The sequence below is a fragment of the Copadichromis virginalis genome, linkage group LG20 (genome assembly GCF_057382275.1).
Source record: "Copadichromis virginalis isolate Kocher_CV1m ecotype Utaka linkage group LG20, C_Virginalis_male_GT1.1, whole genome shotgun sequence".
Taxonomy (NCBI): Eukaryota; Metazoa; Chordata; class Actinopteri; order Cichliformes; family Cichlidae; genus Copadichromis; species Copadichromis virginalis.
In genome coordinates, this window is record NC_140637.1 from 23,324,285 (window position 1) to 23,336,402 (window position 12,118).

Here is a 12,118-nt window from a genome sequence, read left to right on the forward strand (position 1 = left end):
GGAAGTTGCAGAGTGCCCTCTGGTGGACAACTTATGCAATATCAACACCCACAACGTGGTTGAAGGGCGTTTCTCTCTTCTATGTCATTTATGAGCTGTTACAAATGCAGGTACCAATAGACTGGCATACAACTAAGTCAGTCGGGCTCTAATTATAAGGATACAGAGGGTTAACGACAAGGTTCAAACCATACCTGAAAGTAAAAGGAAAGACTTTGCCAGAGCAGTTTGGAAACACCATTCTTTAAACAAATAAAACTGACATCAACCTTTACCAGAATGACGGGACAAAAAAAATTTGGCACAGCCATCCATTGGCTCATAAATCAAGCATACAGCATCTAATAAAAAAATGGACTGGAAACAGTATGATGCACAGACACACATGCTTTCCAGTTTCACTAATCACTAGTGTTGTGATGACACAAGACAGAAAGAGTCATGAAAAACTTAAATGTTGGGCTAAACACCACAAAGTAGGAAACTCATTCCACATTAATTTATTAAATTACATTCTAGCTGCTGAAAATAAGTGACTGTGAAAGATGGTTGTGATTTTTCAACAGTTCATGCAATATTTTTGTTTAACTCAAAGCTGAGAGTCTGTACTTAACGTCCATATTCACTCTGTAATAGGGGTGGGTTTTAATAATCGATTTATCGATTAAAATCGATTCTGGCTTGGATAACGTGATATCGATTCATTAAAATCCCGAATCGATTTTTTTATATAAATGTATTTTGCCCAAAATTCAAGAATCTCAGGTGAAACGTCACAAAATTTTGACAACCACCAAACATTTAAAACAGTAAATGAGAGCAGGTACACGGCTTCTGCACAAAGACGTAAACACAAAGCGCGGACCCGCGGATTAGAATCAGTGAGATGTCGCCTTTCTCACCCGACAGCACGGACACGGTCTGGGCTGAAAGCCGACAGCTCGCTGATTCTGATCCGCGGGTCCGCGCTTTGTGTTTACGCCCTTTTTGCGCTGATTCTAAAGCTGTTAGTTTTATCTCTCTCCAAACAATATTGACCAAACCAGCAGCAAAAGAAGATCCCAACTACGCTTCACAAAAACATCGTCATGGACTCCCTCTGACTTTTTCTGTTTTGCTTCCACCACAATAAAATCACACTTCATGCACAGCTCTCTCTCTCTCTTTCTCAGTGTACTTCAAGAACAGTTTCCCGTCTATTCACGAAATCTGTTTTCTGCATTATTCGCTTGCTTGTTACGCACAAGTCTACCGTTATTTACAGCGCTGTCGGCCACTGTTTTTTTTTTCCTTTTACTTACTTCCGAAAAGAAAACCTAATTTCTGCCATTCAATAGGCTTCTGAACAAATTTAAACTTTTTAAAATTATACAAAATGCAAAACGCTGTGTCTCTAATAAAACCACTGTAACTTCAGAGATAATGTTCATATGTTGATTAATGGTTTTCTTTCGTTTTTGATGTACTGCAGAATATTTTTATAAAATCCCAGGCCAGGAAAACCTTCATGTTTTTCTGTGTTTTATCTTCAGCTACTTTGACACAAAGGCATCTGCTGTGATGCTCACACCTTTGATAAAGTCTGGAAAGTGTCAGCTTCCTTTTTATAGATACAAAAATATGTAAATGTACTGATCTGAATTATAACATTTCTGACTGTCTGAGGCAAAATTTCCCAGATTCGAATCGAATTGAATCGAATCGTGGATCGAATCGATTCAGGACCCTGTGAATCCGAATCGAATCGAATCTATTCTAGAAATCAGTGACGATACCCAGCCCTACTCTGTAACACTTGAATTTGTTTTTGTGAAATCTTTAAATGAGAAAATGTGTTCTCTGGTGTGTTGACAAGCACTTATTTTGCTTTCACGATGCTTGATCTGTTCATCATTCTTTAGCTGCCTGTGACCAGCCATTTCAAGTCATCTCACAGCAAACCAGCACACTGTCAGCTGGATTTGGCACACATGAGAATTCTGTTAACGAATTATATTTATAGCTCACATTGAAGGTGGTAAAAATGTACTATTAAATCAAAAATTATGCTTTATTGTTTTGATTTATTGTTCTGAGTTCAGTCTATGTGGTTGTTACAATTGTGAAATAAATGCATATTTCAGGCATTTTATACAAGAACTATCTAAAAAGGGCAGTTTCACCTTTACAGAATGTTTGAACTGAACACATTAAGGTGTTTTTATCTGTAGCTGTGTTTGTTAAACACTTTACATTTTTGTGGAATTATATGTTTTGTGTCTTCTCCAGATTTGGCTATATCTGTTTAGAAACACATGACAGTATATAAACTCTTTCTCAAGGATTATATCATGTAGCCACGATTTTTGTCCTTTCTACATATCTTTTCTGAAATGTGTTTAAAAATACTTTGCAGGCATCCAATAAACAGACAAAGTTTATTGCAGAATTCACTGTTTCTCCCAAACAAGTTGGTTTCTAAGACTTTTTTTTTCTTGTGCTGTAAGTTAAATGTCAACTCAAACTCTGACTGCACACTTTGTTTGTGAGATGTGATTTCCCACACTTTCACTCTAAGAGTGACATTCATCCTCCCGAGCAGTTCCCATGCAGGGTCATAGTTTTGACTGCTCTCTCTGGTATTTCATTCCATTTTTTTATGTTGTAGGCTGCCTTTTTTTTCTTTTGCTATCACAACAAGCTTTTAAAAAGTTTAAATCGGCGCTTTGGATAAATGCCGCGTCGTGTCTTTCCAACGAAACCGAAAGGATGGAGGCAAATGATTGATTGCAGAAGTTGTCCTTGACTTGATCGGACTGGAGTTTGGTGAAATCCTAAGCCCGGCGTCAGCAATCCACGACGGGGAAGGAAATAGGAGCAGTCAGTTTGGTAATGTTGGAAGCCACGGAGCGCCACATCGGAAGTCTACCCGTCGCCGTATTAACGTCTCCGCCACAGGTAGTGCAAAAGTACTGAAGGGGAGCCAAAGAAAAAAAAAAGTGAAAGTTTGGAGCTCACCATGAGCGAAGACGGTCACGACTAGAGATGGGTTTGCTCGTCTGAAGATCCTGCAGAAAAACATGATAAATGGTAAGCGCAGTTTGAACATCTGGTGCGTACTTACGCAGTAAATGAGCTGCTGCTGATGAAGCGTGCACACCGACGTATATTAATGTGGTTATTTCGACTTTGGTCGAGATGTCAGGTGGCGCAGACAGCTGGAAACTGACAGATGCTTTTAACGCACTGTGCGCCTCAGCGGGAGCCAAATTGAGCGATGATTCGTGGCCTGTTTTCCTTGGTTGCCTGTGAAGAGTTGTAACACTGCTCTCTTTTCATAGTGTCTGACTGGAACTCTGCTCCGTAGTGTCCTGGTGGCTGTCTTGTTGGCCTACTCCTGTGGGAAAAGTAGATGTAACTATAAAGAAATACTGGGCTCCTACAGAGAAGTCATCTCCGTTGAACTACAGAATCTGGTATGATTGCAAAGTTTATCATAAGACTGTGGGATTAATTAACTGTGGTAGATATTTAAAAATGATTGTGTTTTAAGTATTGTATTGGCAGACATCCCCACTAACTAAACTACCATTAAATGCAAGTTCACTGCAATCAGTTACAGCTGTGATAAAGCTTGTGAGTTAATAACATGTGCTAGGCTGCCCTCCAGTGTTTGCTCTTCAAGTAAAGCTCTTTCTCCCCTCTCTCTTTTGCATCACAAGCCAAATAAATGTCTTAAATAACTCAACACTGGGCTTTTTCTTTTGCAGAATCTGACTGTTTCGGCGAATAAATTTAAAGAGAGAGACCCTTGTCCCTCAGGAAAGGTAAGTGGCACTACATTATATGCACTTTCAGCACCATGGACAGGGTAAAAATGACAACCTGCATGGCACATGTTGTACATTTACGTTTGGGTAAATACAGAAGAAGTTTTCAACCTTTGACTGACATGCTAGATGGACTATTCCACCTTTTTAATTTTCTACACGTTTGGGCTGTTATCTCATGGCAGGCACGTCGCATCCTGGTTTCCATCTATGGTATGACACAGCAGATGCGGTGTCAGGGGAGTGGCAAAAATCAATCTGACCTGGAGAAGCCAGTTGAGAGCATGGAGCAGCTAATTGTGCAAAACTGCCGTCCCCAGTATTTGGTAAGATGACTTTAATGTGTTCTTCTGAGCCCCCAGCACCACCGCACAGTGAGAAAACAAGCCAAACCGCTCTTGTGCTATTTTCTTTTTCCATTTTTTTCAGGGAAATAAAACCTCTTGTTCAGCTGTCCAGAAAATACGAGGAAAGAAGAGAAAAAGGATGAGGTTAATCCGAGTTATCAAGGCACTGATCACTTGCTGGCAAAAACTTCAAAGTGTCTCTGTGCTTTAAAAGTAGGAAATGTATCTCCCTGGTTCCTATAGGCCTGTGCTACTTTCTCATGAAGACATAAGGTGAATTTACACAGTGTTCCTTGCTACAGATAGCGAATATTACATGTGACCAATCAGTGACTGTGTTTAGACAGCTATTTTTCAAAAGCAAAGTCATGAATGTTTACTGTTGTCAAGTTCTCAGTGTCTTGTGTATTAAAAGCTACACCAGCATCTGCATGTCAGCATTGCTACATTTTATGGAATAGCTTTATATAGTAAGCAAAGATAAGCTAAAGATCGACGCGTTCAGATACTTTTAGACCATTTTAAAAGTTTCTCCTGTTGTACAAACTCTTATGTTTTGTGTTTGCAAACCACATGTCATCATACCCAAAAATGTTCTTATGTCGGTTATATAGTTGAGTATATGCCACATAATAAAATTTGTACATGTTTGATTTATACTATTCTGAAGTGAGCCTATGCAGTTATTGTAATAATGATATTAATTAATTAATTATTATTATTAGGGGTGCTATAGGTGTATCAGCTACAATAGACTTTTGTTGCAAGATATTATATAACCATCCTTTTTTTCATTATTTTGATTAAGGAATGAATGTTAGTGTTACAAAATGTCATTCAATAAATATTGCACAATGTCTTTATTGTAAAGAATGGAAACATATAGAAGCTTGTTTCTGTCAATCAAGATTTTTTTTATTTTAATTTAATTTTTTTTGTTAGTCAAAATTTTCAGGTGATGTCTTGAAATTTTCTACTCATGACAAATCACTCAATTTTAAAACATTTAGTCAGTAACTTGACGTTTTGTGAAAAAAGTTCTAACTTAGCTTCTAACTACTTTTTTTTTTCTGAGTGACGGAAAAAAGCTTCCATAAAGAGGTCACAAGAAAAAGCTAAATGTGAATAAAGCAGATATTAATACATGCTGGCTAAATCATTATATTTTAAATAAAGTGTAGCAAAAAAACCCCAACCAATCTGCTATTTATTTATTAGTGATCTGCTCTTAGCCACTTTGTAGTTTGCAGTTGTGATGGACAAGCTGATAGATGAGGTCAGGCAGGAGTCTCTGTGTACTGTGATGTTTGTAAACGACATTGTGATCTGTAGTGAGAGTAGTGAGAAGGGGTGAGAGCCTGGAGAGGTGGAGGTGTGCACTGAAGAGGAATGAAAGTCAGAAGAAGCAAGACATGTGTGTGACTGAGAGGGGGTAAAGGTGAGGATGCAAGGAGCAGAGGTAATGAAGGCAGACAAAAATATAGGAGGTGGAGGTGGCAGAGTTGAAAATGTTACGATTTTCATTTGTGGTGACAAGGATGGACAAGATTAGAAATGAGTCTACTGGAGGGCCAGCTTACGTTGAGTGGATTGGAGGCAAAGTTAGAAAGACAAGGCTGAGATGGACATGCGCGGATACAAGAATGAAGAGGAAGAAAAGAGCAAGACCACAGAGATTCGTGGATGTAGCGAAGGGGAGCATGCCAAGGTTTGGTGAGACAGAGGACGATGCATAGGGTGAGATCTCTGGCGACACCTACAGGCAGCAAGCAAAAGACGAAGTGCAAATATAGATAATATACAATAACTATACACATACACAAATCATATAATACATCTATATAATTATTCTATTATACATAAACGATTTATAACATTTTAAATTTATTAATTAATGTATTTAAATTAAAAGTAGACGGACACAAATGTGTTTCATGGTACTGTTTCCGTCCGGAGCAAGAAATTTGTGGCACAACTTCCACCATACGAACGACTCGAAACGTCAACAGCTGGATGTATGAAGTGTGGCTGTGAGAAAGGCTATTACACCGAAGTTACTAACACAGTGTAGCTTTAAAAAAAAATTTGCCATGTTTTCAGTCATCGAGAATCGCATCAATTGAAAGTATTAGCGTCAAAGCAGCAGCGGCTCTCTGACCTTTTGAGGAAATCCGTTTGAGTGATCTGCATTTAACAGGTGAGAGCAGAGTTTAGTTAGTTAATTCGTTAGTAGATTCACGTTAAGTACCCCTTAAAAGACATGGCCAGCAGCAGCAGTGGTAGTGTGGACATGGATCCAGATGTTGCCCTGAGGCTTTTCGAGGAGGGAGCTACCCTCGTGCTGCTGGGTGTTCCTCAGGGTACAGAGCTCGGAATCGACTGCAAGAGTTGGCAAGTGGGTCCTCGTTTCCGGGGTGTTAAAATGATCCCCCCTGGTCTGCACTTCCTCCACTACTGCTCGTCAGGCTATGGAGGACAAATTGGCCCGAAGACAGGCCTCTTCCTCTCTCTCAAACCCAGAGAGATCATACTGGCCAACTGGGACGCCAAGGAAGAAGATCTGGACTTCTCAGCCTCCAAGAATGAAGAGGAGTTGAGTCGGATTCGTGCCAGCTTGCGCGAGCTGGATCCTTACCTGGGCCCCTATCCCTATGAGGTGATGAGGAAGTGGGTGTCCCTCACTGACCGTATCAGTGAGGAAATGGCCAAAAACTTGCAGCCTCTCTCAGGTCGAGTATGTGCATTCAGTGACGTGATTCCCGAGCTTCAGTTCACACACACCAAAGACAGGGCGGAGCAGCCGAGGAATGACACGGCCTGTCAGAGCATGAAAGAGGGGCTTGACAGGCTCCCCAAGATGAAACAAAGGGAGGGTACGGAGTTGCGCTTCTCTGTCATCCCTAAGAAGACCTACCCTCCCGGGGCTACGCCGGCTGAGATCACCAAGTGCAGCATGGACCTGAGCTACGCTCTGGAGACGGTGCTGGAGAAGAACCACATGCAGGAGGCTCTTAACGTGCTGGGTATGTATCACATTTGTTAAAAATGGGTTACTCTTGATTCATTATGCAAGAAAAAGTACTGACATTTAGCCCCTCTCTCAGGTGAGCTGCAGTTTGCCTTTGTGTGTTTTCTCTTTGGAAATGTGTACGAGGGCTTCGAGCACTGGAAGTGCCTCCTCGCTCTGCTGTGCCGCTCAGAGGAGTCCATTCTGAAGCGCAAGGACCTCTACCTGGGGCTCATCGCCGTGCTCTACCACCAGCTTGGAGAAATACCTCCTGATTTTTTTGTTGACATTGTATCTCAAAACAACTTCCTTACCTCCACGCTGCAGGTACATGCACAAATCAGACTATAGTGTTTGTCACTTGATGCTCCTTTATATCTAACTAAATAATATATATTCATCTCACTGGTGCAAAATTGATTTTAGATGTGAACTAAGATGTTGTGATATTAAAAAGTTAAAAAAATGTGTTCTTGCAAACTAATCTTAAGTAATTTAGGGTCCATTAACCAGTATCACACTTTTCAACCAACAAGCCAGAAGATCAGCCTTTTACTTGCTCCTTGTGTGACTTTATTGGCCCACAAAAATGACAGTTTAATTTCAAGATTATACTATAGGAACATATAATTTTTTATTAGTAGATTCAAGCTGTATTCAGACTACATTGTGATCTGTGGACAGAATTAGAATTGAGTACATCAGAGGGACAGCTCAGGTTTGAGAGTTTGGAGAGGGAAGGCTGAGATGGTTTGGACATATGCAGAGGAGGGATAGTGGCCAGATTGTACAAAAGAAGCTGAATATGGAGATTCATGGATGTAGTGAAGGAAGATATGCAGAGAGTTTGTGTGACAGAGAAGGATGCTAGGGATAGGCGGAGATGGAGGCAGATTATCCACTGTGGTGACCCCTAAATGACGCAGCTAAAAGAAGAAGATTATTAGGAAAAAAGCTGTAAATAAAGGTTTAAAATAAATGTAGTGGAATAAATAAAATGGAAGTCAAAGCAGCTAAAAACAGTCGATCATTTCGGTCAGCTCTGTTCAGGGGTAAATCGGTCAGTGGAAACACCGTCACTGGTCCAAATGGGTCAGCAGCTGGGCTATCAACTTTCCCAGTAGAGTTTTCTGCTGGCCTTGGGCCATTGGCCTGTTGGTTATGTTGAACCCTGCATTTGTACTACTTAAACCCCAGCGGGGATTAAACCTGGGCTTGCTCCACACTTTGCATGCTCTTCTGGTTAAATGTAAAAAAATAAATTATAAAGATAATAATTCGTATGCAACGAGAAAGGGATGTTTAAATTGCCAGTGTGTTGAATACCTTTCACAACACTATTTTTTTATGGCTGGTATCTGAGGACAGTTTATAATTCGATCCGTACAACATACGTTCATAATCCTGAATGATCTCCACGACACACAGAAATGCTTGCAAACAGAAAATGGACCACAGTATCAAAGCATCACCTGAATTTTTACAGATCACATTTACAGTTACCAGTTTATAAAATTGTTTGATTAATTGTTCTTCACAGGATTTTTTCCAGTTTGCCATAGGGCCTGGTGTAGATGCCAACCTGCGTAAGAGAGCAGAGAAATTCAAAGCCCACCTGACCAAGAAGTTCAGATGGGATTTCGATTCAGACTTGGACGACTGTGAACCTGTTGTGGTGGAGCTGCCTGAAGGTGTGACAGTCGACTGAAACTACTCAATGGACTCTCCTCACCGAGAAAAAGGAACACAGAAGGAGATCCACAAAGTATCTTATGCTACAGTCACACTAGGGAAAACAGTGGGTGGAGACGACGGCACGACCAAACATTTTTGCAACTGACTGATCTCATTGGCTTTCAAATAGTTGCTTTGAAGATGGCGACCAAGTCTGTGATCACTTGCAGACAACTGCTATCTTTAAAGTGGATTTGGTGATGGTGATAAAATGGCAATACACTGAAATTCACATTATGTACTTACATTCAGAGTCCAGCTAGGACCTGATAGTTTTGAAGCATAATTTCAGACATTTCTACACGAATGGTGACACAGCTGCTGCAGGACGATGATTCAGCTGCAGAGTCACATAAGCATTCGGCAGCCTCACATTTAAATTAGCAGCTGGAAAACAGTTGCAGAGAGATGCAGTGAAGTCTGGTTCAGCAGAGACTGACTCAGAAAGATTGTGTTGTGTTGAATCTGTTTGTGTTCATAAATTAGACAGCATACTTTCTCCTGTCTGTCTGAGAGTGATTGCAGACAGAACCTATTCAGTCATTCAGAGGCTGAGCGTGTTGTTGGTCACTGCGACTGCTTCCAGCTGTTTGCTACCATCATTGTCTTTCTCCTAGTTACAAGGAATCCTCATAATGTTAGTTTGTGTAGCTCTATTAGTTCTTTTGCAGAGTGCATTGAAATGATCGTGTGTGAGCTGCACTACACCTGTGGGAAAAAGCATACTCACAAGATTTACCAGGTTTTCTGAAAGGGTTGGAACTCATAAAGTAATGATTTTCTTGTTAAAGTACTGCTTTGTTAAATTTTGTTTTTATTATATTTCTTTACTGTAATCAATTTAATAAAAACAGCACTTCTGAAACAAAATATCCACCTGTGTCTGGTGGTTTCTGTCACTGTTGTTTATCATTAATGAAGCTTTCAATACTTGCTGCCATGTCTTTTCTCTTTCTCCTCCACTAGATGGCGCACATAGGCTTATTTACAGCTTTAAAGCTGCTCTATAACACCATATTTGCAGATTGTCAGTTCCACAATCGATAAAAGCTGCTGTTTTTGGTGGGAAGGACTTGTAAGAAGAATTTCATACAATTTAGTAGCTTTTTTTTTTTTTTTTTTTTTTTTTGCCTGTCCCGTTTGGCTCTTTTGCCATCAGAATTGTTGTCTAAAGGCAAAGAAAGATGCCCAACGGATTTACTTTACCAAATTGACCATCCCAGCCTTGCCGTAATGGTCCATTTGATTCACCTTTTATTGTTTATTTTATTTTCACTTACTGAATACGGGACAGACTTGACTGGGGGAAATAAGGAGAGAAAGAAAGAGGGAAAGAGAAACAGCTGAGAAGAGGGACGGGGGAGAAGGGCAAAAGACAAAAACCAACAGAATGAGCAGAAAAAAAAAAGAAATAAAAAATGCATATATCAATCACCTGGGTCACCTGCTGAGAAAGAAAAAAGAAAACAAGCACTGTCCCAGAAAGAGCTGAGGAGAGTCCCAGATGAGGGCTCACTCAGCAGCCGCGGAGCAGAAGCCAGGGGGAGTTGCAGTGACGCGCCCGTGAGCTCCGCCGGCAGCCAGCCGCGCCTGAGTGACCGAGCCCCAGGCTGAGAGGCCGGGGGCACCCCACCTCCGAAGTGGCCCGAGCGAGCCCCAGGCTCCAGGCCCCGACAAGCGGCCGCCAAGGAGTGAGCCGGTGTGTACCTGGACGCCCACCCCCGGACACAAAGAACCACCAACGCACCGATGTCCGAGGGGGACCGCCACTGGCAGGGGAAGTGGTGGTAGGGGGAGATAGGCCTCCATACCTTGGAGGGCCTGAGATGTCCCCAGAGAGGTGGCGCCTGACACCCAACCTGACATATAGACACAGACATACAGGCACACACAGATACAAACATCCATTCCCACCCTCATGCTCTCATATGCACTTACTCCACACTCAACCAACAATTTAGTAGCTTTGATAAGTTTTTTTCACTTAAAGAAGAGTAAAGAGAAGATAAAAGGTGCTGCTATCATGATGACATGGATGACTGGGATAAGAGCTTTTTTTGTTAATCGACCTTTTCTTCTTCCACCATCACTCTTAACACTTATCTTCAAATATCTATATAAGATTATCTAGAGCGGTGTGGAAAAACACCAAAGGAGGAATGTAATTGTATACATATGCAGTTACAACTCCTATACAGTTTACCCATACCTTTCAGCTCCATCCTTTCAATTACAACGGTGGATTTCACAGACTGTGCTCTCCTGTTGGTTCATTGATCTGTTCACCCGTTAATCTTGCTCTTGCACTTCTTGAACCCTTTTCTCTTCAGCTGGACCTCTTTTATTTGACATGCCCTGGCTCCATGAACCAATCTATAGCTATAAAGCTGTTTTGAAAAGGACAAAAGTCATCTAATGCAATTATGGGAATCAATAGAGTCCGAGCCCGTTGCTGGAAATCTAAATGGCAATACAAGAAATCCATTCTCTTCCAGGAAGACAGCTGGTATTGTGAAAGTGATGGTAATAGTGGGCTTTACACTGAAAACTCCCCTTTGAAGATTTACGCAACCCTTTAAAGAAGATCAGTTCGTGTTTGTGGTCCGCTGTGAGACCACTGGGGCCCTGTGCTGGTTGTTATTTTCCTTTTTAAATGCAATTAAATGGCGAGTATGGCTTGGAGAGCATGGCGGAAACTTATCAGCACAACATGGAAGGAAAATGTATGCCAGTGATTGGTAAATGCATTTTCCTCTCCGGAGATGAAATACTGTACATTGTTGATGAAGACAGTTGCAGAAATGACTCCACTGGGATGTCCTTGGCATTCCAGCCCCTCTATTAGTGCTGGAATTACAGTGTATAGGAATTCAGCGGACAACTCACTGAGGGTCCAGTTTTTCCGTGCCACATGCACCCCTTCACCCTCAGTGAAGGCTCTCCTTCTGTGTTCCCTGGTATGGCAACCATTTTCCTTCTAATCTCTCTTATTTGTTTTGTTTGGTGTGGCCACCCCGGGGGAGCGAGGCACATAGAGAAACAGACTGCACTGACTGTGCAGAGCTTCAAAAGCCAGGCCCTGTCAGTCATGGCGGAGCTTTCTCGCCATCAGATGTGAGCTGGCCATTTCCATGGGGCTCACAGGCCGCTCACTCTGCCAGTGTAAACACAGGCCCCTCTGTTTCTTTTTCAGTCACTCGCCCACTCGCCTTTCTCTTTTC

The 12,118-nt window shown here is 41.5% G+C and overlaps 2 protein-coding genes across 2 annotated transcripts; both read left to right on the top strand.

The window, feature by feature from the left end:
• The first annotated feature begins 2,944 nt into the window (after window positions 1–2,944).
• On the top strand, window positions 2,945–5,343 carry LOC146684842 (uncharacterized). The gene is made up of 5 exons (XM_085443103.1): window positions 2,945–3,069; window positions 3,321–3,455; window positions 3,750–3,806; window positions 3,995–4,135; window positions 4,239–5,343. The coding sequence occupies exons 1-5, from the start codon at window positions 3,067–3,069 to the stop codon at window positions 4,365–4,367; spliced, it is 465 nt and encodes a 154-aa protein (XP_085299229.1). The 5' UTR covers window positions 2,945–3,066; the 3' UTR covers window positions 4,368–5,343.
• A 733-nt stretch (window positions 5,344–6,076) lies between these two features.
• On the top strand, window positions 6,077–9,780 carry aar2 (AAR2 splicing factor). Its single transcript, XM_085444466.1, has 3 exons — window positions 6,077–7,179; window positions 7,261–7,490; window positions 8,704–9,780. The coding sequence occupies exons 1-3, from the start codon at window positions 6,417–6,419 to the stop codon at window positions 8,869–8,871; spliced, it is 1,161 nt and encodes a 386-aa protein (XP_085300592.1). The 5' UTR covers window positions 6,077–6,416; the 3' UTR covers window positions 8,872–9,780.
• The last annotated feature ends 2,338 nt before the right edge of the window (window positions 9,781–12,118 follow it).

Coding starts and splice junctions, on each gene's coding strand:
- aar2 (XM_085444466.1), top strand. CDS start 6,417: ATGGCCAGCAGCAGCAGTGGTAGTGTGGACATGGATCCAGATGTTGCC. Junction 7,180..7,260: donor GGAGGCTCTTAACGTGCTGG/GTATGTATCACA, acceptor CCCCTCTCTCAG/GTGAGCTGCAGTTTGCCTTT. Junction 7,491..8,703: donor TCCTTACCTCCACGCTGCAG/GTACATGCACAA, acceptor TGTTCTTCACAG/GATTTTTTCCAGTTTGCCAT.
- LOC146684842 (XM_085443103.1), top strand. Junction 3,807..3,994: donor ACCCTTGTCCCTCAGGAAAG/GTAAGTGGCACT, acceptor ATCTCATGGCAG/GCACGTCGCATCCTGGTTTC. Junction 4,136..4,238: donor ACTGCCGTCCCCAGTATTTG/GTAAGATGACTT, acceptor CATTTTTTTCAG/GGAAATAAAACCTCTTGTTC.